The following is a 22,701-nucleotide window of genomic DNA, read 5'->3' on the forward strand; positions in this document are numbered from 1 at the left end:
ATAAAGCTAGTAATCGTTAAGCAGTTTGAGCCACTGGTTAAGGAAATGGAGGTGGACGCACTCAGTGGGCTATTTTGCAGTCATGAGAAATAATCATACTGTAGTAACATGGAAACTATTCAGACCACATATGAATTAATGTTGAAATGTTTCAGGCAGACTACTTACTCCTTTTTCACTAAAAAAAAAAAGACAAGGGCCCAAAGGGTGTCGTAGTAGGATTCTTTTTGAAATCCTCTTAATGTTGATATAGCATTGTTTAAGATTGTCAAATGCAGTGAAATTGTAGAACGTATGACCGTGGTGATGAAGGGTGCAGCCTGAGTTGTAGGGTGGACTAGGCGGCAGCAACTGCCAGGGACAGTGTTAGAGATCCCTTAATGGCAGCGGCAGCAAAGACGAGCTGAGGCGAAAATTTGGGAACAGGACTCCCAGGTGGGGCTGCCTCATCATGGAGCTGGGTTGGCTGGACATTGGCAAGGAAAGACAGATACAAGTTTATGCATTGGAAGAAAGTCTGAAAAAAAGTTAAATTTGCATGTGTCAGAGCTTACAAAGCATAGTCAGATGCCCTATCACATTTGGTCTTACAGCCTCCTTACAAGTCTAATAGGATGGTCATCGCCCTCCCACCCCCAACTTTCCAGCTAGAAATTGAGGCAAAGATTGGTAAAGCAACTTGCCCCTTTACTTGGGCCCAGATAGAAGTCTCTGGACTCCCAATCCATCCCTGCTTTTCCTGGATGACACTATCTAGATGAGCTTCCCAAAGATCTTCATGTAGAGTTTCTTAGAAAAAAAAGTAAAACAAATAAAACAAAGAAATACCAAAGCAATGCTTGCCCAGCTTTCTGGTTCAATTCCAGAAATTGGGCAGAACAAGGAAGGGAGAAAGTTTATTTAGGGCTTCCTTAGAGCCATGGGCTGGATGCAGAAGAGGTAAGTTATGGTTGGAACCATCCATAGTGAGCCTTTTTTAAGTTGTAAAGGAGAGTGAGGTTACCCCAGTTAGCTAACTTAAGTCGGGCAGCAGCATATGATAGTGCCACCCTAGGAGCCCAGAAGCATTATGAAATTCAGAGTCCTGCCTTGGATGTCTGTCACCTAAACCATCCATGTACTTGAACACCCTCTTTTTGTTTTAAGATTTTTATTTATTTATTTGAGAAAGAGAGAGAGATGATGAGTACGGCGAAGGGCAGAGGGACAAGCAGACTCCCTGCTGAGTGGGGAGCCCAGTGCAGGGCTAGATCCCAGGACCCTGCGATCAGGACCTAAGCCGAAGTCAAATGCTTAACTGAGCCACCCAGGCCCCCCCCACCCCCGTCCCCCACAGACACCCTCTTTGACAGTAGGCAAATGCCATTGGATGGGTTGTATTTTCTAACTTCTAAATGGCAGTGAGTCTTTGAGGGAAAAAGAGGGTTGACCAAGTAGTGAGCCGGCACCGGTGTCTTCGGAAGAAGACCTCTGCGAGTAGAAGCCAGCATTGAGAGGAGGCAAAAGGCCAAGTGTCCACTCTCTGCCAGGGGGGTGTAGCCTCTGGGAAGCATTTCTTCTTGACTGTCATTGGCATTTTGGTCCCTGGTATACATGGCAGCCCCTGCTGGAAAGGGCACATTCTTCAACACTGTTGGTATGTCTTCTTTCGGCAGCACCTGTTCCGAGAGCCTGAGAAGAGACCCCCCACAGTGGTGTCCAATACCTTCACCGCCCTGATCCTCTCGCCCTTGCTCCTGCTCTTTGCTCTGGTGAGTAGCTGTAATTAGCATGGGCAGCGTGTGTCTGGCGCCAGACTCAGCAGATGTAGCTGTTCTAAAGGAGGCTTTGTGCTCTGGCCTCAGCACAGCTCCAAAGAGGTCCAGCAGCTGTGACCTAACCGATGGTCAAAAAATTTTAGAATAACTAAAATTCCCCACTCCGAGGGAGCAGCCAAGTAAACTGATCCATTAATGAAGGGCATGAGAAAGTCCCTAACAGCCACTAAAAATGATAAAAGTACATGGATTTGGATGCTCTCTAAGAGTGTTCAGATGAGGTCAAGTGTGGAAAAAGCAAAGCCCAATGCTGATAGCTCTATAAAAGCAGGGTACAGAGGCAGTGCATTTCAGCATTTGGAGCCTAAAACTATAAACAACCCAAAGTCCTCATAAAAGCTAGTGTTAAATAAATTATGGTACGTCATATAATGGGATAATATGCAAGTTTATTAAAAGAATGGATAGGGGTGCCTGGGTGGCTCAGTCGTTAAACATCTGCCTTTGGCTCAGGTCGTGATCCCGGGGTCCTGGGATTGAGCCCCGCATCGGGCTCCCTGCTTTGCGGGAAGCCTGCTTCTCCCTCTCCCACTCCCCCTGCTTGTGTTCCCTCTCTTGCTGTGTCTCTCTGTCAAATAAATAAAATCTTTAAAAAAAAAAGAAAAGAATGGATGGATTTATATGCTGATATGACAAGATTAACATGATGTCTTACTGAGTGAAGCAGGTCAGGGGTAGGATAGTAGTTTGTATGATCCTCCTTGTGTAAAAACGTTAAAAAGGCATTATTGGTTAGTGTCGGTCACCTCCCAGGAGAGGACCTTTTAGGCAATACAAAGGAAGGAAATTTTTATACTTTAATGTACTGTTTGAATTTTTTTAACCAATTTTTTTCTTTGTCTCTCTTTAAAAATTATGAGATGCATATCCTCAAAGTTCAGAGAATTTTGAGAACTGCATGGAAAACTCAGTAGCTCTTACTTTTGGGAGGTTAGTTGCCTGTGTTCCTAATTCGTTCATTAATTTCAGTGAAGTAATTATTGGTCATTCTAAATCTGGGAGGCACGACATGATCTTTCAGCAACCCAGTGTTGAGTAGGTGCACCTGTTCTCATATTTGAGTGATCAGAATTCCAAACGGCACGGAACCCGGAGCAAAAGTGCGCACCCTGCCGGCTGCCAGGGGGCTTACCTTACCCGTACTTAGAGGAATTAGGCTGAGTGCCGGTGACTTCATCATAATTGCGGTCTCTGACCTTTCGGCTTCGTGGTTTCACCTGCGTTAAAATAGAAAAGTTTGCTGTCATTAAAAAGGATGTTCAGGTTTGAGTTACCCAAGCACATTCGAAAGCACATGTCCGAATGCCTTTCTAAAGAGGAAAGGGAACAATTTTTTTTCCCCGAGGACTTATAATAGGGTGGTTGTCACTTGGAAAAATTTCCTGTCCTTCAAGTATGCATGAACTTTTAAGCCCTTGGGGCTGTTCATTGGATTAGCATCGACGTGGCATGTGTTGTCTTCCCTTTCAAGTTCTAATGTCTTTTTAATTTATTTCTCCCCATCATTCAGTGGATCCGGATTGGTGCCAATGTCTCCAACTTCACTTTTGCTCCAAGCACGATCATCTTTCACCTGGGACATGCTGGTAAGCACCCCAGGCCGCTAATTCCATTTAACCTCCTCTGACATTTTGCCCGCCCACGCAAAAGCCCTGTTAAGTAGACCCACAACCTATTAACTATATAATGACTTAATAGCATAACATTTCCCGCTTCCTCCCGGCCTTTTAGGACAGTGAATATGATGATAAACCTGTTTGGTCCATCAGCTTAGAACAGCTGTCATTATTTTGCGTTTCAGTGTGCTAGGCTCCTGGTGGCTGGCCATTTACCCCTACTCAATAAGCCCTGTTCATTTCCAGAGATTACTCACTTATCGTATTTTTACACTGAGCCATCTTCCTGGATGAAGAGCGTTAATGCAGTTTCCAAAGGTTATCTTTCCCCACTGTCTATCGATCTTCACGTTTGCTGGCGGCTGTGTCTGGACAGTAATAGAAAACAGTTTCTTCCACAATTGGACACACTGTTCTGCATTGTTCCCTTGAGAACTCTGTACCTAAACATAACAAGACAGTAAATTCACAAATCAGCTAAGCATTTCAGAGATGTTTGACCCTGTTGGATCTGTGGTGCCTTGCATTTTACTGAGACTTCAGTATTCTTTTTTTCTTTTTAAGATTTTATTTATTTAGATTTTATTTATTTATTTGAGAGAGACAGTGAGTGAGAGAAAGAGAGAATGCACACGAGCAGTGGGCACAGGGAGAAGCAGACTCTCCCGCTGAGCAGGGAGCCCACCGCAGGGCTCGATCCCAGGACCCTGGGATCACGACCTGAGCCAAAGGCAGAGCTTAACCGACTGAGCCACCCAGGTGCCGTGAGACTTCAGTAGTCTTTTCTGATTTCATTGACTCTTTCAGGAGTAACCCTCTGTGTGTCCATAGTGTGCGGAGTCTGGGGGGTTCCACAGATGAATCACTTGAAATTCTAGGCAAATGTGTGTCTGTGTTTTTCTGGGGAAGGAGGGAGTCCATAACTTTGATCAGATTCTCACAGTGGTCCATGACCTCAGAAATGGTTAAGAACCCCTGCTGTAGTTCATCCGTCATCCTTCTGGGCAAAATTGACAAGATGACCTTTCTCTCCAGCCCAGTTACTGGATTTGAGTGATAGCCCTCCTGAGTCAGGCTGAGAACAAAACCTGAATATAAATTTGTTTAGAGCCATGACTTTCCTTGCCAGAGTGCTTTTTGTGCACATTCCCTCATTTGATTTTCATCACAACCCTGATGGGGGTGCCCAGGGCAGGAATTATGATCCCTGTTTGACAAGTGAGAGAATGGCGGCTCAGAGAAATGGAAGTAGCTGGGAAGGGCAGAGCCTGGACCAGAACCCAGGGCTCCCAGTGCCCAGACCTGAGCCCTTTTCACAAACCCTTCCTCCCTAGTGCTCCTTGCTTCCTTCCTAGTCACACTGGCAAAATACCCTTAATCATTTTTTGTAATGGAAAGGAAATTATTCATTTATTTAATCTGCATGCTTTTGTTCAGAATTTGAAAAATGAATCCTGAATATAATAGGACAATCATGTTTAAAAAACAACAACAAAATAAAAAATAAAAATAAAACCTACAATAAAACAGATGTGAGCTGGAACATGGAACAAGATAGTTAAAGTAGCTGAGGTGCTGAGGTCTGATTTTTACCTCTGGATTTTTTGGTAGCCAAAGTAGGTATATTGAGTTATTTATTTTCTGGCATCGGATAAAAGGAATAAAACCAGCTGGTGTAGAAATAGACACTTCTTCAGAATCCAGCAGTTACTGTTCCTAACTGTCCTCTGCCCGAGGCAATTGTCACTATTTCACTTAATTGGCTGTCATGACATCTGTTCCTGCAGCGATGCTGGGGCTCATGTATGTCTATTGGACTCAGCTCAACATGTTCCAGACCTTGAAGTACCTGGCCATCTTGGGCAGTGTGACGTTTCTGGCTGGCAATCGGATGCTGGCCCAGCAGGCAATCAAGAGGTAAGGCTTGGGGATGGGCCAGGGACTCACCGTGGGATTAGAAATATTTTTGTCAGCTCTGCTCACCCAGCTCTTTGAACAAGTTTGTGGTAGGATGATTCGGATCCTTGGGGGCAAGTGTGACACCTTAATCCAGTCTTTTAAGTCAGAAAAGGGCCTTGGTGATCAGCTTTAAATGTATTAAAACCACAGTGATTTATGCCCTGACACATTAGAATAAGAGAAGAAAATTTCTTTATGAAGATTAAAATGGATTAGAATACGTGTGGCCGAAGATTGTTGGTAATGTGCTGGCTGGTATAAAAATGTTCACTACTGCCACAGAGAACCCTATGCTGCCCTCTTCCCGGGCCCCAGAGAATTCCTCCTCTGTAACCCCTGACAGACCCACTGGAGCTTTTCCTCCTCAGCCTGAGGTCCGTGCACTTCCCAGCCCCTCCCCCACTCCGAAATTGCTGCAGGTTATAGGAGGCCCCCAACAGGGAGCCCTGCTCAGTAGCCTCCACCACGGCCCTGACAACCAGACCACCTTAGGTTCGCATAAGTGGTCGGATGTCAGCGCGGCGGCGGCAGCTTGACTTCCGAACCTGGATGAGAGGCACATTTAAATGTCACATAGGTGTTTCTCATTGATTTGACTTTATGAGAACTTGGGTGATTTCAGCTGCGTAAAGGTCAATAAGAAAAGGTCAGAGTTGCTTTCACCTTTGGAAGTTAACAGTTTCAGATGTGCCCTGCTTTCTCCTCTAAGACGTTTGCTGTAAGAATCGAACTAAAGAGTGTGCCCTCCAGCACGGCTCCAGTTCACTGGGTCAGATCAGAGGCTTTCTCAGAGACCGTTGGTAGGCGCGAGAGCTACGTGTCTCAGCCTGCTCGAGTCTCCATCGTGAGCTTTCTGAGAGCCTTGCCTTGGAGACTGGTCCCGACATGCTCCCTCACTTCGCTTTAGTAATCCACGTTCCGCCAGAGCGTCTCTGAGCGCCGGCCGCAGCAGCTGCTTCATTTCTCTGCCCCTCCAGCAGCCTTCACTTCGCAGCTGTGCATTGCATCTGAGAAAGAGCCAGGGATTCAGCTGTTTTTTCTAAGCAGGGCCCTGTTCCCTGGCAGCAGCCAGTCCAGGCCCCAGGGAGCCAAAGGGCTGCACTCTGTGGAGTTCTCTCTTTTCTGGAAGTTGCCCACACAAGATGAACAAAATCAAGGGGAAGGTGAGGTAGATTTAGATTCTGCTTAGCAGGAGGTCCTAATCTGGAATCCTAAAACTGTGTACATTTTCTGAGGAGAGAGACCATGGTTCTCATCCCCTCTCCAGCACACGCATGCACACTTGCACATGCACGCACACACATACACACACACACCCCTTATACAGAAAGTTAAAGCCCACTCTTCTGTTGCTGTCTTTGTGAGTCCTAGAACAAACTGCCACTGGGGAAATCATTGACCCTAACGGAAGCTCTGGTTGGGTGTTTGCTGCCATTTCTTTTCTCAAGCTTATTTCTCTTCCCACTGTCCTTTCTTGATTCTCAAACCCTCTTTCCTTTGGCAGGATCGCTGCAGAGCAGAGCAGTAGATTGGCAAAATATAGGACACTACGGTAAAGATGAAGGGTGGACTCATCCCAGAAGCAGGGCCCCTTTCCCATCTTGCCCACCTCGTGCATGTCAGTTGTTTATCTGATTTTCAGCCCACTCATTCCTCCCCACCTTCCCCAAGCCAAAGCTGAATTCTGGGGCCATGTTCCCACTTCCTGGACCAGGGCAAAAATCAAAGCTCCCTGAGTTAGCCCAACTGATGGGGTAACTCTGATCTGGCTTTGACTACATTAGACTCCATCCTCCCTTATGTCCATGGGGTACTTTATAGATAGCAGCCCCTTTCTCTGTGTTTATAGGAGAGTGGAGTTGAGAAGACAGAGGCAACCTTGGACTTCTTGAATGGGGACCCCATTCAGAACATCTAAATTCACAAAACGGTCCCATGGCAAATCCTGGCACACCTTGTCACTGTTTCTAGGCCTTTTTATAACACTAATCTTTGGGTCAAGCAGTATGGTTTGGTGAAACGCAATTATGAAGGACTATTGGCCATAGCTCAAAGTCAGCATCAGAACCCTGGTTCCTAAAACAAAGGGTGTAGTTCAGGGCTGCTCCCTGTGTGGCTAAAATGTCACGTGAAAGATCACCCATTCTCTAGGTATTAATCCTGGGATGAGGACAGAAGTGGAGGCAAGGTGAAGGGAAGGAAGGAGAGGGAGTGTCTGCTTCATTATTCAACTCCTCTAGACTAGGGATCAGCAAAAGTATTCCGGAAAGATAGTATTTTAGGCTTTGCAGACCGAATGGCCTCTGTCACAGCTGCTCAACTCTGCCACTGCTATGTGAAAGCAGAAGTAGACTGTAAACAAATGACCGTGGCTGTGTTCCAATAAAACTTTATTTTTTAAAACGATTTTATTTGAGAGAGTGCATGCACACAAGCTGGGAGAGGGGCAAAAGCGGAGGGAGAGGGACACGCAACCCCAAGATGAGTGGGGAGCCTGATGCGGGGCTCGATCCCACGACCCTGAGATCGTGACCTGAGCCGAAACCAAGAGTCCGACGCTTACCTGACTGAGCCACCCAGGCGCCCCCCATTACAACTTTAATTTACAAAAACAGGTGGTGGGCTGGATTTGGCATTTGCTGACACCTGTACTAGGCCAACAGAGAGAAGAGGGAGGTATCTGAGTTTTTATTTGTGTTCCCTGATCCCTGCCAAAGCAACGGAGCCATCTAATGTTTAATCCTCTGCAAATCAGAGAGGTCGTCAAAAGCATAGACTGTGGAACCTTTTCACTGACGTGTAAGCAGAAGCTGGTACCTCTAACCCTCAACAGAAAGACTGCATTTGTCTTGGTTTTGGTTTTTTCGGGTTTAATCGAGGTATCATTTATATCTGGTAAAATTCACCATTTTTGTGTACAATCTGTGAATCTTGGCAGATTTACCCGATCATGTAAATACCACCTCAGTCAAGACAGACTATTTCTACACTTGAGAAAGCTCCCCTGTGTAGTCAGTCCCTTGTCCCCACCCCCATTCCCTCACATACCCAATTGGTTTTGTCCTGAATTAGAGTTGCTCTGGGATTTCACTTTTGAACTAGTCCTTTCTGCTAACTATTGAGCTCTTTAATTCTTTGAAATAACTCTGGATTGATTTTTTTTTCTTGCTATGTAGATAGTCTACCCTCACGCTGCTGCTACCCCCAAATCACACTGCTTGAGAGAAAGGAAAAATGCTTGATCATGTGGACATTTGGGACTTCCAGAGGTTGGGACCTAGTATTTTAAAGGAAAGTCTCTGGTAGCTAAGTGCTTTTGATCTGAGGACGTACATTGATTTGATGAGGCTTCATAGAGGGTATAACTTCTTAGCCAAGATGGTGGCTTATGAGCCACTAGCCTTTCCGCTCCTTCCTTCGTACTCATGCTCTCCTCTCTGCACGGACGTTTCAGAGCACACACATTTTAGTGTACCTGGGTGTTGGCAGGGAATTAGGAGCACTCCCTTCGGCCCTCAGGATTAGTTCTGTGCCTGTGTATGTCCCCCAGAACTACTGATTAATTGGCTTGGGGCCTGCCATCCTATAAGACTGCGGCTCCGTCATGTCAGCCCTCACCACTGGGTATAACTGCCCGCTCGGGACGGCGTGCGTGTCGGCTCTCTGCTTGCTGGAGCTGCTGAAACGCTCATTTGCTGCTTCACCCTCCTGGTTGCACAGTGGCCATCTGGATTGTCATTTTCATTCCTGTGTTTCCCCATCAGTTCTTTGAGTCTAGGGAAGGACAGCCATGTGGAAAGAAGGAATAAAGAGATTGAAAGGTTTTTATCCCCTCTTAAAATTTTTCTGTGAGCTGAGTCCCATTTTTGAGACTCATTCTTAGGTTCAGATGCTGAGGCTGACCATTGGCAGGAACATGACAGGAGTCCTGCATGGCAGGACTATGGTGCAGGTTTCTGTACTGAATGGCCAGAGTATTGTCTTCCAAGCTCCCTAAGGGCCCCGGGCTGCTTGGCAGATCCGGAGTCTGGGAGATTGAAGACGAACACTCTTCAAGCTTTCCTTTTTCTTCCCCCTAGTTGAAATTTACACTGTCTTTTTGGCCTTGCACTGTGAGAGGTGTGCCTGGAATTCCCTCACCTCAGAGCTCCATATGCCGCTTTCTTAGTTGTCAGGTTTGTGTCATTGTTTTTTATTTACATCGTCATCAGCTATAGTTAGAACTAGCTGTCTCACAACCTCTTGTGAAATGAGATGGGCCATAAATAAATACAGTGGGATCTTATCAATGGCAGAGGACCTTGGTCCCTCCGTTGTCACCAGTTAGGAACTGTAACAGTGAATTGAAACCTCAGTAATTCTATGTTTGTCCCCATTTTCTTTCAGAACAGCACACTAGTGCCAGAAGAAGGAAGAAAGCCGAAATGAGTATCAAGAAAAGGAGTCAAGAACAATTCACAGTTTGTAAAGAGGAATGAAGAAACTTTATTTAAACAGAAAAAAGTCAAAATTGTGGTTATACTTTTGCTTGTTGTTTTTCTGTTTCCCCAACACAGAGTGGATATCTGTGAGCCCCGATACTCCGTTTCTTTGGCACGGTGCCCTAGCCAGCTGCTGTGAATATTCCTAACTTAGCTGCCAGGTGTTGCATTTGAAAAGTTGAAATTTGTAATTAATCTGTTTTGGAATAAAGAGAATAACAGGAACAGAGGCCTGACTGAAAGTTTGTTCAGGCTTCTGGGATCCCCAGGGCACATAACAGGAGGACTTAATTGGGAAGTACTGTTGACACAGTGGCCATGGTCTTTCTCCAGGCCTTTTTCCATTGCTCCTTCTTGCCTCTTGCCTAACGGAACTGAGAATTGCCTAGAAAAGCAAGCATCCTTTCTTCTCCAGCAGTGGGCACCTTCTGTCTGCAAAGGAGCCCTGTTGGTATCTGAAGCCCCCTCTGCTTTTGCCTTGACAGTTTGGGCTTGGTGTGTAGTGGGGGAGGGGAGGGATTGTCTTAAAAGGAGGCTGACCACATGAGTATCCTTAGGCTCAGACACACCTATGTCGGGGATGCGCCTTTTGAAGTTGTGCCGGAACGACCATCACCCAGAGGGTGTATAATATTTGTAGAAAAGTCGTAGTGAATAGTATGGTCCAGTGGATAGATCAGGTGTCAGGCAAGCCTACTGTCACCGCTTGTTAGGTTGGTTGAGGCCGAGGGACATGGGGCCGGGGGCTGCAGTTCTCTAAGCCTCCTGTTCTGTGGAAGAGAGATAATAACTGTGCCCACTTCGTATAAGTAAAGGAGCTTCGTGCATCTGAAGTGCTTGGCGCAGTGCTTGGCACCTTCCCTAATTAGCCCCTCGTTGTGTACACCTACTCCCGCTCATCGCCTCTAATTCTATTAGTTGAAACATAAATACATTCAGATAACCTTTGAAATACAGGTAATTCTAACAGTATTTCCTGAATTGGGGGGTGGAAATGATTTTAATCAGATTGCTTTCCAGCTTAGCTGGACATCCTCTACTGCCCCTCAGGTGATGTCTGATCACCCTGGCTGGTCTTCAGCAAGGACCCTGTTAGGTCCATTCAGCCGGAAGCTCCTTCTTCCATCCACTGATCCCCACCCTGCCCCTTGGCTATAAATTCCCACTTGCCCATGCTGTGTTCTGAATTGAGCCCGGTTCTGTACTGAGGTCTCTTTCCCCGTATTGCAGTCCTGAATGAAACCTGTTTTTACTGCTTTAACTACCATTTGACTCTGGTTTTTCTTTGACGCCACAGTGAGTGCTGGGCCTGGCTTTCTCTAAGGACTATTAACCATGGTGGTTTAGAGTCCCAGCTGACCTGCTTGATTAGCCGCTGTGCCCCTCCTTGTCCCTCAGGGCCTTGGTTTTCCATCAGTAAAATGGCAATAATATGTCTAAGGGCTTTGTAAGGATTAAATGAGGTTATGCCCAAAACACTTAAACCAAAGTGCCCGACCCTCCTCATTGACTCAGTGTTTGATCAGCGTAGATATGGCCATCACTGTTCTTTCCTGTGTGTTGGAGCAAAGTAAGCAGTCTGCATCAAGTCCATGTGTTTGTTTGATTGTTTAATTCACCTGATTCCCCAGCTCGCATTTCCTGAGGGACCTGGAGTCTTGAAACCACGCCGGAGCACTGCCCTGGAATCAGGAATCAGTTCCCAGGTTTGCTCCCTCCGGGCAGTGGGACTCCACGGGGCACCTGACCTCCCACCCCTGCCTTTCTCCAGGGGGCTGTGGGAGGGAGCAAATGAAGCAATGGATGGGAAGCCTCTTTGTGAACTTGAAGTTAATACAAACATAAGGGATTATCATTAAAAGCGACAAGTCCCCCATTGACTAGAGCATTTCTTTAGGGGAAAAAAATGGCACTCGATCTTAAGTAGGACCCCCACGGGAATAAGAAGCTCCCAGCCCCTCCACGGGGAGGGGTGAAGTCTTTCACGACGCCATTGGTGTTGTAGTTAACAGTGATAAAGAGCAGGAATTGTTGCCACTGTGGTTTTTTTCCTTTATAATTGCATTCCCTTCGAAAAGCATATGTAGCTGTAGGGCCCAGTGTTCATTATTTCATTTGAAAAATTAATTGGAAATTGAGAGAGGCCTCAGTTTTTGCTTTTGTTGGAGTGGAGGAAAGAGATGAGCAGGTGGGTCTGGGGGAGGGAGGCTGGCCGTGGCCCGTCCACCATCCAGCAGCTTCCTCCTTTGTACTCCTTCCTCGGCAGGTTCTCGGCCTGCCTGCCTCTCTTGGTTGAAGTGGACTGCCAGCCCTCAAAGGCCAGCCTTCTCCTCTGGAGGGGGCTTTTGTCCCCCATTGTTGGTATGGCCTCCTCGCCAGAGCCAGCCACAATGGTCCCCTGTAGAGCCTTTCCCACGCTTGACATTCTTTCTTGGAGGGTACACTGGGGGCTCCCAGAGAGAGCAGGTGGTCTACGGCCTGTGAAGAATCAAACTGGCTTCACAGCTCTGGTGCAGGGAGACGGGAGACCTGCCTGCCAGGCCCGAGGTCAGCGCCGAATGTCCCTGGCTGCAGAAGGACCGGGGTGGGGTTGCTGTCTCCGAGTCCTCAGCAACTCTAGAATGCTGCGATTCATCCTGTACTTTTTATCAAAACAGACATCTCATCATCCAGACTTTTCCTAGTTTTTTTAATTTAGTTATAGCAAAATGCACAGATCTTAAGTGTACGGCTCAATGAATTTTTATATCTCATGACACTGGTGTAACTATTACTCGAAGCAAAATACAGAACAATTTGATCTCCCCCCCCCCCCACGAACATTCATGGATTCTAAGAGGCGTGTGTAGGGTAGGTGATGTGCGGAGGTATCTGGCCTAGGTGAAATGGTCCATGAATAGAAAAAGCTGAGTAATCACTGACATAGGCACCTTGTGGTCAGTGGCTTCCCGGTCTCTGCTTCCCGTTACAGCGAAACTTCAAAAGAATTCTCTACCGGCACTATCTCATAGAGATATAATGCAAGCCACACAGATGATTTTAAATTTTCTAGTAACCAGGGGCGCCTGGGTGGCTCAGTCTGTTAAGCATCTGACTCTTGATTTCAGCTTAGGTCATGATCTCAGGAAAGTGAGGTGGAGCCCCACGTGGGGCTCCACACTCTTGAGTGCAGAGCCTGCTTAAGGAGTCTCTCTCCCTCTGCCTCTGCCCCTCCCCCTGCTCTCTTTCTCTCTCAAGATAAATAAAATCTTAAAAAAAAAAAAAATTTCTAGTAACCACCATAAAAAAGTAAAAAAAAAGAGGGGCACCTGACTCAGTCAGTGGAGCATGTGACTCTTGATCTCAGGGTTGTGAGTTCAAGCCCCATGTTGGGTGTAGAGATTACTTAAATAAAATTTGAAAATAGTTTATTGAATTTTGTTTGTTTTTTTAATAAAAAGAAAGATATTTGGGACGCCTAGGTGGCTCGCTTGGGTAAGTGTCTGTCTTCGGCTCAGGTCATGATCCCAGGGTCCTGGGATAGAGTCCCATGTCTGGCTCCTTGCTCAGCAGGGAGCCTGCTTCTCCCTCTGCCTGCCGTTCCCCCTGCTTGTGCTCGCTCTATCTCTCTGACAAGTAAATAAATAAAATCTTAAAAATAATAATAATAAAAATTTAAAAAAGGAAAGACATTTAGAAAAAAATAAAAAGGTGAAATTAATTTTCATGTCTTTTATTTAACCTAATAAATCTATTTTAATATATAATCAATATAAAAAACACTGGTATTTTGTATTCTTTTTTCATACTGTCTTTGAAATCAGTGTCTGTTTTGTACTTAAAGCACATGCCAGCTTGTACTAGACATATTTCAAGTGTTCAATAGCTGCATGTGGCTAGTGGCCACCATATTGGACAGCCCGGTCTATACCTACCAGTTCTGGTTCCTCTCCTATCATCTGCTCTTGAATCCACTGTAGTCAGACTTATGCCTCCACCACTGTACCCAGTTTGTTCTTGCCAGGTCATCAGGGCTCCCATGGTCACTTCATTGGTCAGTTCTCAACTGTCTTGACCAATCAGCAGCATTTGATACACTGGGTCACTTCCTTCTTGAAACACTGTCTTCGGCTGGCTTCTGGAATTCCTCTCTTTTGTAGTTTCCCTGTCATCTCACTGCCTGCTCATTCTTAGTCTCTCTCACTGGTTCCTCATCTTTCTGCAAAACTTTAAATATAGGGATTCCCTGGGGTAAGTCCTTGGACCGCTTCTCTATGTCCTCTCTTCTTCTTTGGTGATCTAACCTACTCTCCCAACTTCCAGGGTTGGTGGCTCCCGAGCCAAACTGGCTGCCGGGATCTCCCTCCGGACTCCAGACTTACATATGCAGGTGCCTCCACAATATCCTCACTTGGACACTTAAGTGGCATCTCAGACTCAATAGGTCCACACCCAAACCCCTAATTCTGCGCTCAACTCCTAATTATCCTCCCCCAAAGCTCCTAAATGGCTACTCCATCCTTCCAGTTGCTCAGGCTAAAAACTTTGGAATCATTCTTGACTTCACTCCAATCCCCACATACTATCCATCAGCAAATTAGTTCTCCTCTACGAAAGTATCCAGAATTCGACCCTTTCTAAGAGTGACTTAAAATGCAAATCAGTTCATGTCATTCTTCCACTTAAACTCTGTGACGGGGGCGCCTGGGTGGCTCAGTTGGTTAAGCGACTGCCTTCGGCTCAGGTCATGATCCTGGAGTCCTGGGATCGAGTCCCGCATCGGGCTCCCTGCTTGGTGGGGAGTCTGCTTCTCCCTCTGACCATCCCCCCTCTCATGTGCTCTCTCTCTCTCTCTCTCTCTCTCTCATTCTAATAAATAAATAAAATCTTTAAAAAAAAAAACAAAAACTCTGACGGCTCCTGCCCTGCCAAGAGCAAGATCCCGAGTCCTCACCCATGGCCTCTGAGGATCCCCACGAGCTGGCCTCCAGCTCCCCCTCAGCCAGCTTCTGCTTGTACCCTCACAATGTTCTAGCTAGCCACATTGGCCTCCTTGCTCTTGCTCCTTTTGTGTTTTTGCCTCAGGGCCTTTATGTTGGGTTTTCACTCTGCTTGGAATGTTTTTCCCCAGATACATAGCCAACCCCCTCTCTTCCTTCAGGCCTTTAGTCAAATGTCCCCCTCTCGTTGAGGCTTTCCCTGACCACAGCACACCACATGTGTGGATGATAGCTACAAAACTGCCCTCCGGCATGCTCCAGTCCCTTAAATGTCTCTCCTGGGCAACCGCCACCATCTAACATATTCTATACTTACTTGTTTTTATTTTTCTTCCCCCTCATTAGAATATAAGGTCTATGAGATCAGGGGCTTTGCCTCTTTGCTCACAGTTGTATTCCCAGTGCCTAGAACAGTGCCTGGCACGTAGGGGGTACTCTATAAATATTTGCGGAATGAATAAATGATATCACTCATAGATGAGCAAGTCACTAGTGGAGGAAGGATGACTTTGGCCCAGAGTGGACGGATATGGTAAAGAGCCTGGTTCTGAGCTGGCCTGCCTGGGTTTGAAGCCCAGTTCTCTCACTTGTCAGCAGTGACCTTGGCAGTTCAGTTACATTTCCTGTGCCTCATTGCTTTGTCTGTGAAGTGAATATACCAATACCTCCCATCAGGCCGTGTGAGGAGCCTCTGAGATTCTATGCATCAAGCTGCCACCACTCCAAGTACTTATTTGGTAAACGTTAGCTAGTTTTGTAGTATACCTTGTAATACCTCTTTGGGAAATGTAACTCTGTGTAAAACACATAAAAAAAAAAATTAGGCTGGAGAGAAAAGGAAATTGAGATGCAGACCAGTATGGGGGAATTTTATTGTATTTATGATGGAAAAAGTAGGTCAGAGATTCAATAGGATTAACTGGATCCGGTTGTGTTTTGGCTGCAGGTAGCAAAAAACACAGGTGGTGTCTTCATCCTTGGGAATACCTGCTGCAGAAAGAAAGATAAAACTCAATTGGAGAGACTGACGCTCTGGGTGCGTTTGGCCAAGACACCTGGAACTGGGGTGATAGGTACTCCAGGGTCAGGATGAGCAGTCTGGGCCACCTCTGATCCCCAGCCAGGGTTGGATTAGGTTATTCCTTCCCGCACATACGTTCAACCACACCCCTCACATCTTTTACCATTTATCACAGATTAAATAATCCACTGTTCAGGTACTTGCTTAATTTCTGCCTGCTTCAGTGTGGTGGTGCAGCAATGAATTCCATGAGAGCAGGGACCCCTAGCCACTGCCGTACCCTCAGCCAAGAGCCTGGCATGCAGTAGCCATCGGCCGACTTTTCCAGGGAGGGGAGGACAGATCATTCTGAAGCTCAGTTTCCTCACAGGGCCATTAGGTGGACACAAAGTGTGGTGGGGGTACAAATGTGCCATCTTCCAGATCACTCTCCTCTGACTATCAAGGTATAAGAACTCATTCTTCCATTGTTTCCTTAGGCCCCCCAGGAGATCCTGGGATTTGCAGCCCTTACGCTAGAGGGGGAACAATGGCTGGAGCAGCCTCCGGGCCCCTTCCTGCCTGCTCTGTGAAGTCTCTGGCTTTTAACCTGCAGGAACAAAACCTGCATTCTTAGAACCTGGTCCTCCCTGGGGCCACCCCACCCTACCCCACTGGGGCCTGGCAGGAGCCATAAAGCAGGTGAATGATGACCTTAATACCAGCGTGAGCGCCTGGGGGGAGGCATTATTCTTAGAATTCTAGTCTTAGGGACCTTAGAGGTGATTCGAGCTCCTCGTCCCTCCACAAAGGGGGAAACAAGGAAGCTGGCTTGCTGTGTGCCTCCCAGGCTGGTTCTCGCCCCTCCTGCAGCCTGCCCATCTGTCTGCTGCTTGTATCTCCACAGGACTGTAGTTGGTGAGATCTCTGGGCTCTTGGTGTCTAATTAGGTTGGGAAGAAGGTGAGGGAGCTCGTGGAGAGCTCTGCTGGGAACGGGATTTGCTTAATAGGTTGGTGCAGAAGTGACTGGCAGAGCCATGCTGGGACATGTTTGTGCTCACAGTTTAAAATCAGGCTCGGGGTGTCTGGGTGGCTCAGTCGTTAAGCATCTGCCTTCGGCTCAGGTCATGGTCCCAGGGTCCTGGGATCGAGCCCCGCATTGGGCTCCCTGCTCCGCAGGAAGCCTGCTTCTCCCTCTCCCACTCCCCCTGCTTGTGTTCCCTCTCTCGCTGTCTCTCTCTCTCTGTTAAATAAATAAATAAAAATCTTAAAAAAAAATAATAAAATCAGGCTCAAAAATATACCAGTTTCCCCACAAATGGTCACGTCAAACCTGGGAAACTTTGTGAAGTAGAGCTCCGTGTGAAGAAGGGAAGCAAACGGGTCTTGGGACTTGGGGCCAGCTGCTGCCCCTTCTTTGCCTCAGTTTCCCTCCTCTGTAAAACAAGAGCTCTCATTCCTGATCTTCCCTGACACCCAGTGGGAACATGAGGGTCAGTGACAGGAGGAATGACCGTCGTCCGCCATCTTCATCTTTCCCTCTCCTGAGTGCTGCCCATGCTAGTCTGCCTGAGGGTATTGGAAGGGGCTGGCCTTTCCTTGGCTTTATAGTTTTGGGAACTTGCTAAGGGATCCAGGGTGTGCCTCTCAGATCATCAGCATCAGAATCCCCTGGGTCATTTGTTAAAATTCAGGTTCCTGGGTCCTATCCCAGAACTACTGAGTAACTAACACACACAGACACTGAGCCTGGCCTCTTGCTTCACACTGGAGATACAGCAATAGATAAGATCCTGTCTCCAGCACGCATTTTCTTCCCTTCCTCCAGGACTTGACGTGTGTAAGGAGAGACCTTGTTCCCAGTTTGCTTGGCAGAGCCCCAGACCTTTAGAGAGGTGGAGATTCTTTCCTTTTCCTGGCAACCCATGGGGAAGGAAGCCTCTGAGGTCCCTAACCACATACACGTGTGAGCACACACATACTCCTACCCGTGCTTCTGCAACAGGGCTGCCAGGACGCTCTCCAGTGCCGTCTGCTTTTGGCCTGCCCACATACTGTCCACCTGACGGCCAAGCCGTACCTCTGCTCCTTGCTCCCGGTTTCTCACTCTAGTACATTAGAAAAAGAGCAACAGTTGAGGTTGCTATTTGGGTAGGATGTGGAGAAGCCTGGGAAAGGCCAGGGCAAAGTAAGCAACACAGGTGGGTCCCTATACCTTTTCCAAAGTCTGGTGTGGACTGTTCCACCCAATGGAATTAGATTCAGCAACACTGAGGAAGGCATTTGGTAGTGAAGAATACAGGCTGTGAAATACATATTTGCAAAACATCTCCCCACAGATTTCTTACTAATTATAAAGGGGAAATATTAACTTTACAGAGGAGAAACCTGGCGGACATCATGTTAACCAAGCCACTAAAGGTACCATCACCAATAATGGGACATCATGTGCCTCCTGATATGGGGCACCAAGAAGGACACAATATCACTGCTGTGAATGCATAACCTGAATCTAATCATGATGAAACATCAGGCAAATTCAACACGAGGGACCTTCTATTCTATAAAGAATAATTGGCCTTTACTAATAAAAAAAATGTCAATGTCATGAAAGACTGAAGAACTGTCCAGAGTAAAAGAAACTAAAGAGACATGACAATTATGTGCAACCCATGATCCTGGACCAGGAACATTAAAAATTTCTACAAAGTACATTTTGGGAAAATTGGTGAAATGTGTATATGCACACTTAAGTGCTAATTATTCTGTGATTATGTCTGAGAATGTCCTTTTGTTAGCTGTTAGGAGGCACCATGCAGGAGTATTTAAGGGTAAAGGGTTGTGATGACTGCAGTTTACTCTCAAATGGTTCAGCAAAATAATAACAACGTGCACACGTGTTTGTGTGTGTGTGCGTGTGCGTGGCAGCAAATATGATAAAACAGTAGTAATTGTTGAAGATGGGGGAGGGGATGTGGAAGTCCACTGTATTATTGCTGCAACTTTTCTGTAAGTGTGGAACTTCTTCAAAATAAAAAAATGTGCAGGCTGTGATGTCGGGCTCTTTGGATCCTAGCCCTGCCACTATTTGGTGTGTGTCCTTTGGAAGCTATTAACTTTGCTACAAGATGAGAGTAAACAGCACCTACTTCATAGGATTGTTACAGGTAGGAAACTAAGAGTAATGGCTAATACTTGTGTGTCCAGCACTGTCCTGCATGCATGGAAATATCCCAGTGCAGAGCCTTTGTTTCCAGCACAGAATTATGATCTAATGGTAACTACCATCGGTATTATGACTATTGGAGCCTCGCATGGGGAGAAGCACAGAGTTGGTGTTCAATGATCATTTCGTAGTTAGAGGTAAGTCTTCACATTAGGGCCCTTCCACTATGGCAAATCGGGAAGTGACAGATGCTGTCCAAGGGGAGGGACCAAAAGTCCCTCCACACTCTGATGCATCGAAATGTGGGAAAAAATCACTAGGACTTCAGCTTACCCCTGCTGGCGGCTCATGATGTCCTGCAGTAGCTTGCGGGCAGACAGCTGGCCCAGCACCTTCCGGTAGCTGTTGGTGAAGATGGCATCTGCATACCGAGGGATTCTATATGGAAGGAGTCAGAGGTCAAAGGGTGGGGTGGCAGGGTCAGGCGAGGAAATGGGGAGCTGTACTCAAGTCCCTGTAAGGTCCTTCTGCCCGTTGCCCTGTTCATCCCCAGAGACGGTAGGACCCAGTCCGGGAGGCTTCTCTGGAGCTCAGAGTCCACCCCTCTCCCAGAAATGAGCAGTGGGGGTTGCTGAGGAGATGGCTGGGGGCCAGCTTAGGGCTCTCTTCTGCACCCCCCCCAAATTCATCCCCCACTGGGTTGCAGGGATGGTTTGGGGACATTGGGAAACTAGGCCCTGGTGGCAGGACTACTTACCGGAGGGGCAGGGATGGTGGGAAAGAGTGAGAGCCACTGCTGAGGGTGAGGATCACCAGGAAGAACACCCAGAGCAGCATCCTTCACCCCTGTGGCGGCTCCTGGAAAATGACAGAAGGAGAAGATCAAGTGTAGCCATAGCCCACAGGGATGCCCTTTGCTGGTGGGGCCCAGCCCTGGGCTTGGCACTATGCAAACATGAGTCCTTGTCCTTTAGAGGCTGTGAGGTAGGAAAAAGAACCCAGACTCTGGAAGTCAGACAGGCCTGGGTTCAAGTCCTGTTTTTGCCAGTCACAAGCTCTGACCTCATTTTCTGCATCTGTAAAATGGGCATGTTAAGTTACCCTGCTGACCCCATAGGGTTGAATGGAAAAGTAATGATATTAGGGAAACTGCCCCTTGCTGTAAGGCATTATATGTGGAATTCAGGCCTCAGCAAGGGATAGGGGGTACCTTCCCCTGGTCGCCTAAGCCATCCCCACCCACGGTGGCGCTGACAGCAGTGAGCAGGGCCCACAGCTCAGGCTCTGAGTCCGACAAATCAGTTCATATCTGGGTTCCACCATCACTAGCTGTGTGTCCCAGGACAAGTGGCTTCTCCTCCTTGGGCCTCAGTTGCCCTATCCATAAAATGGAGTCTGTAATACTGACTACATAGGGTCCTTGTCAGGGTTCGATGAGATGAGAGTAGCCTGGCACATAAGGAATTCTCTGAAACACTTGAAGCCATGACCTCATATCAGACCCACTCAGGGGGCAGGCTCCTGTCCTGTTTTGTTATGTGTGAAGTCAGAGGGAAGGCAAAGCAATACATCTTGCTCCAGACGTTTCGATTCCGCCAAGGGGATTTAGCCTTGGAAGAGACCAAGGAGCCTGGGGACCAGTGCAGCAGAGTCATCTAATAGATCATGTAATTACCCTTAATTGGGGCCTGCTGACACCGTGCTTTGCAATCGGGGGGAGAACAGGCAGCGTGGGAAGGCACCCGCCTCAGTGGGGGACCGAGGCTCCCCTGGCAACTCAGCCCTGCCCGCAGGGAAGTTGGGGTGACTCAGCTACCTAGGAATTGGGTCTCCCCACTCACCATGCCCCCTCCTCAGCAGGATATCCACAGGCCCATGGAAGGGCCCAGCCAGCCCAGAGAGGGGCAGGAACCCCTCCTTTCCCAACATCACCCCATGCCTTTCATTTTCTCTCCTGTCCTGTTGAAGAGTGATTTCCAGCAGGGCCAGTACTGGCGGGATTACCTTTCCTTTTCTGGGCTCGCCTGCCCTCCCTAGAGCATCATCTCCCTTCTACCAGACACCAGGGTCTTGACTAACCCAGGCATGCCTTGAGACCCAGAACTGGAGGGAGCAGCATCTCCTGGGTGGGCACCCCCTCCACTCCCTACTGCCACCAGCAATCCTCCAGTTCCTGCTCAAATGCTCTCTGCTAGTGAGTGACAGGGAGCTCACTACCTCCAAACCAGGATGTGCTATTCCCAGCCAGCTCTTCTTGTTAGGAAGTTTTTCTCATCGTGTCAAATGCAAACCCCCTTGTCTTGCAAAGACGAGTTAAGCTTCTACTCTTCTGGTAAGGACTGGGGCTAGAGAAAGGATGAGAACATGGCATCTGCCCCCCACCCCTTGCCCACATCCACCTGCTGGGCCACCCACAGCTTCTGCACCTTCATCCACATGACAGAGCCCTTTAGATGAGTTTTGCATCTGACTTAGGCCTTTGCTCCCCAGATGAAGGATCTCAGTCTTCTGTCCTCCTCATCATTCCATATCACATTTGGCCCCCTTCTCCTGGCCTAGTCCAGGTTGCCTCTCTAGCAATGAACTTTCTTCCTAAGCATGGAGATCTTTGGAGGTGAGGAGGACCAGAGCTCTACTTTTTCTGTCTCCCGGCTGTAGCCTGGACTTTCTTGACTTCTTTGCTGCTGATCTTTTAAAGACCTGGGCATATCCAGGCCCCTAATCACTTCATTGCCCTGCTCAGAAGCCCTTGGTTGTCCACTTCCTCCAGAGCAAAGACCAAACCTCCGCTCTTGGCCTAAGCTCTCCCTTGGCCTCCCCACCTCCTGCACCTTTTCCTGTGCTCCCCAGCCCCAGGGGCCCCCTGGCCCACACGGTTCACCCTCACACTTGCCCTCTGGAGCAGGTATCACGATCTTCATTTTACAGCCGAGGAAACAAGCCCAGAGAGGAAAAGGGCCTTTTTCCAAGGTCCTCCATCAAATTAGTTTCAGAGTGGGCACTTCAGAATGGGCCTCACAGTTCCCAGGCCAGCAGGCTTCCTCCTGCTCCTGGAGGCAGCCTCCCAGATACAATACCCTATTCACAGCGCTCCGTATTCACGGGCGCTTCAGAATTCATCACCTGCACATGGGAAGTGGTTCTGAAAAAAAACAAAACAAAACCTGAAAGCTTTTGCTCTTTGTCATTGGGTCTCTAGGGAAGAAAAAAGGGAGACAAACAGGAACACCTGCTTGGTCAATGCCTTTCCTATGCACATCCAGGGGTTTCAGTGAGTTGAAAATAACCTGATAGGAAGGCAGACTTTGGGGGGCAAGTCATAGTAAATTCTGTAACCCCCAGCTTATTCGGAATGCGGCTGAGCAACCGTAAAGTCTGGACAATCAAGAGGCACAACAATTGCTACAAACCGCATGCCCCAGGGATGGGTCAGGACACCATTGCAACCTCGGGGCTAGGAGAACCTAATCCACAGCATTGCAAAATTCCACTGGATAAAGTTGGGAAACAACAAGAATTACCTCTCTTATAGGTCCATAAGATTAGAGCTTGTATCACCAAGGATAAAATAACTATTGGCAGACATATTCCACACAAGCAGTCCACAGAGATAGAATTCCAGGGAATTAAGTGTAGCACAAATCCAAGAGGATCAATGACTCCTTGATGGCTCCAAAGGCAT

At 47.5% G+C, this 22,701-nt stretch overlaps 2 protein-coding genes across 2 annotated transcripts in view; one reads left to right on the forward strand and one right to left on the reverse strand.

Annotated features, from left to right (window-relative positions):
- The window catches only part of RPN2 (ribophorin II), a 59,161-nt gene extending 49,063 nt beyond the window's left edge, over positions 1-10,098 (forward strand). Inside the window, exons 14-17 of the mRNA XM_028118591.2 lie at positions 1,656-1,751; positions 3,328-3,403; positions 5,221-5,350; positions 9,779-10,098. Of these exons, the coding sequence (XP_027974392.1) occupies positions 1,656-1,751; positions 3,328-3,403; positions 5,221-5,350; positions 9,779-9,791 (315 nt within the window). The 3' untranslated portion in view covers positions 9,792-10,098. The remainder of the gene's footprint in view (positions 1-1,655; positions 1,752-3,327; positions 3,404-5,220; positions 5,351-9,778) is intronic.
- Positions 10,099-17,837: 7,739 nt separating this feature from the next.
- On the reverse strand, positions 17,838-19,856 carry GHRH (growth hormone releasing hormone). Its single transcript, XM_028118823.1, has 3 exons — positions 19,777-19,856; positions 19,353-19,457; positions 17,838-17,961 (listed from the first exon to the last, which is right to left on the reverse strand). Exons 1-3 carry the CDS (start codon positions 19,854-19,856, stop codon positions 17,838-17,840), a joined length of 309 nt encoding a protein of 102 aa, XP_027974624.1.
- Between the last annotated feature and the right edge of the window lie 2,845 nt (positions 19,857-22,701).

This window comes from Eumetopias jubatus, unplaced genomic scaffold, assembly GCF_037043125.1.
Source record: "Eumetopias jubatus isolate StellerSeaLion01/CBP00866 unplaced genomic scaffold, mEumJub1_p1.0 scaffold_9, whole genome shotgun sequence".
Taxonomy (NCBI): Eukaryota; Metazoa; Chordata; class Mammalia; order Carnivora; family Otariidae; genus Eumetopias; species Eumetopias jubatus.

Bases quoted from the DNA above. Each gene is read 5' to 3' on its own strand.
- GHRH (XM_028118823.1), bottom strand. From the start codon at position 19,856: ATGCTGCTCTGGGTGTTCTTCCTGGTGATCCTCACCCTCAGCAGTGGC. The intron at 19,458-19,776 runs GTAAGTAGTCCT...CCTTCCATATAG, and splicing joins CCACCATCCCTGCCCCTCCG to AATCCCTCGGTATGCAGATG. The intron at 17,962-19,352 runs GTAAGCTGAAGT...CTAATGTACTAG, and splicing joins ATCATGAGCCGCCAGCAGGG to AGTGAGAAACCGGGAGCAAG.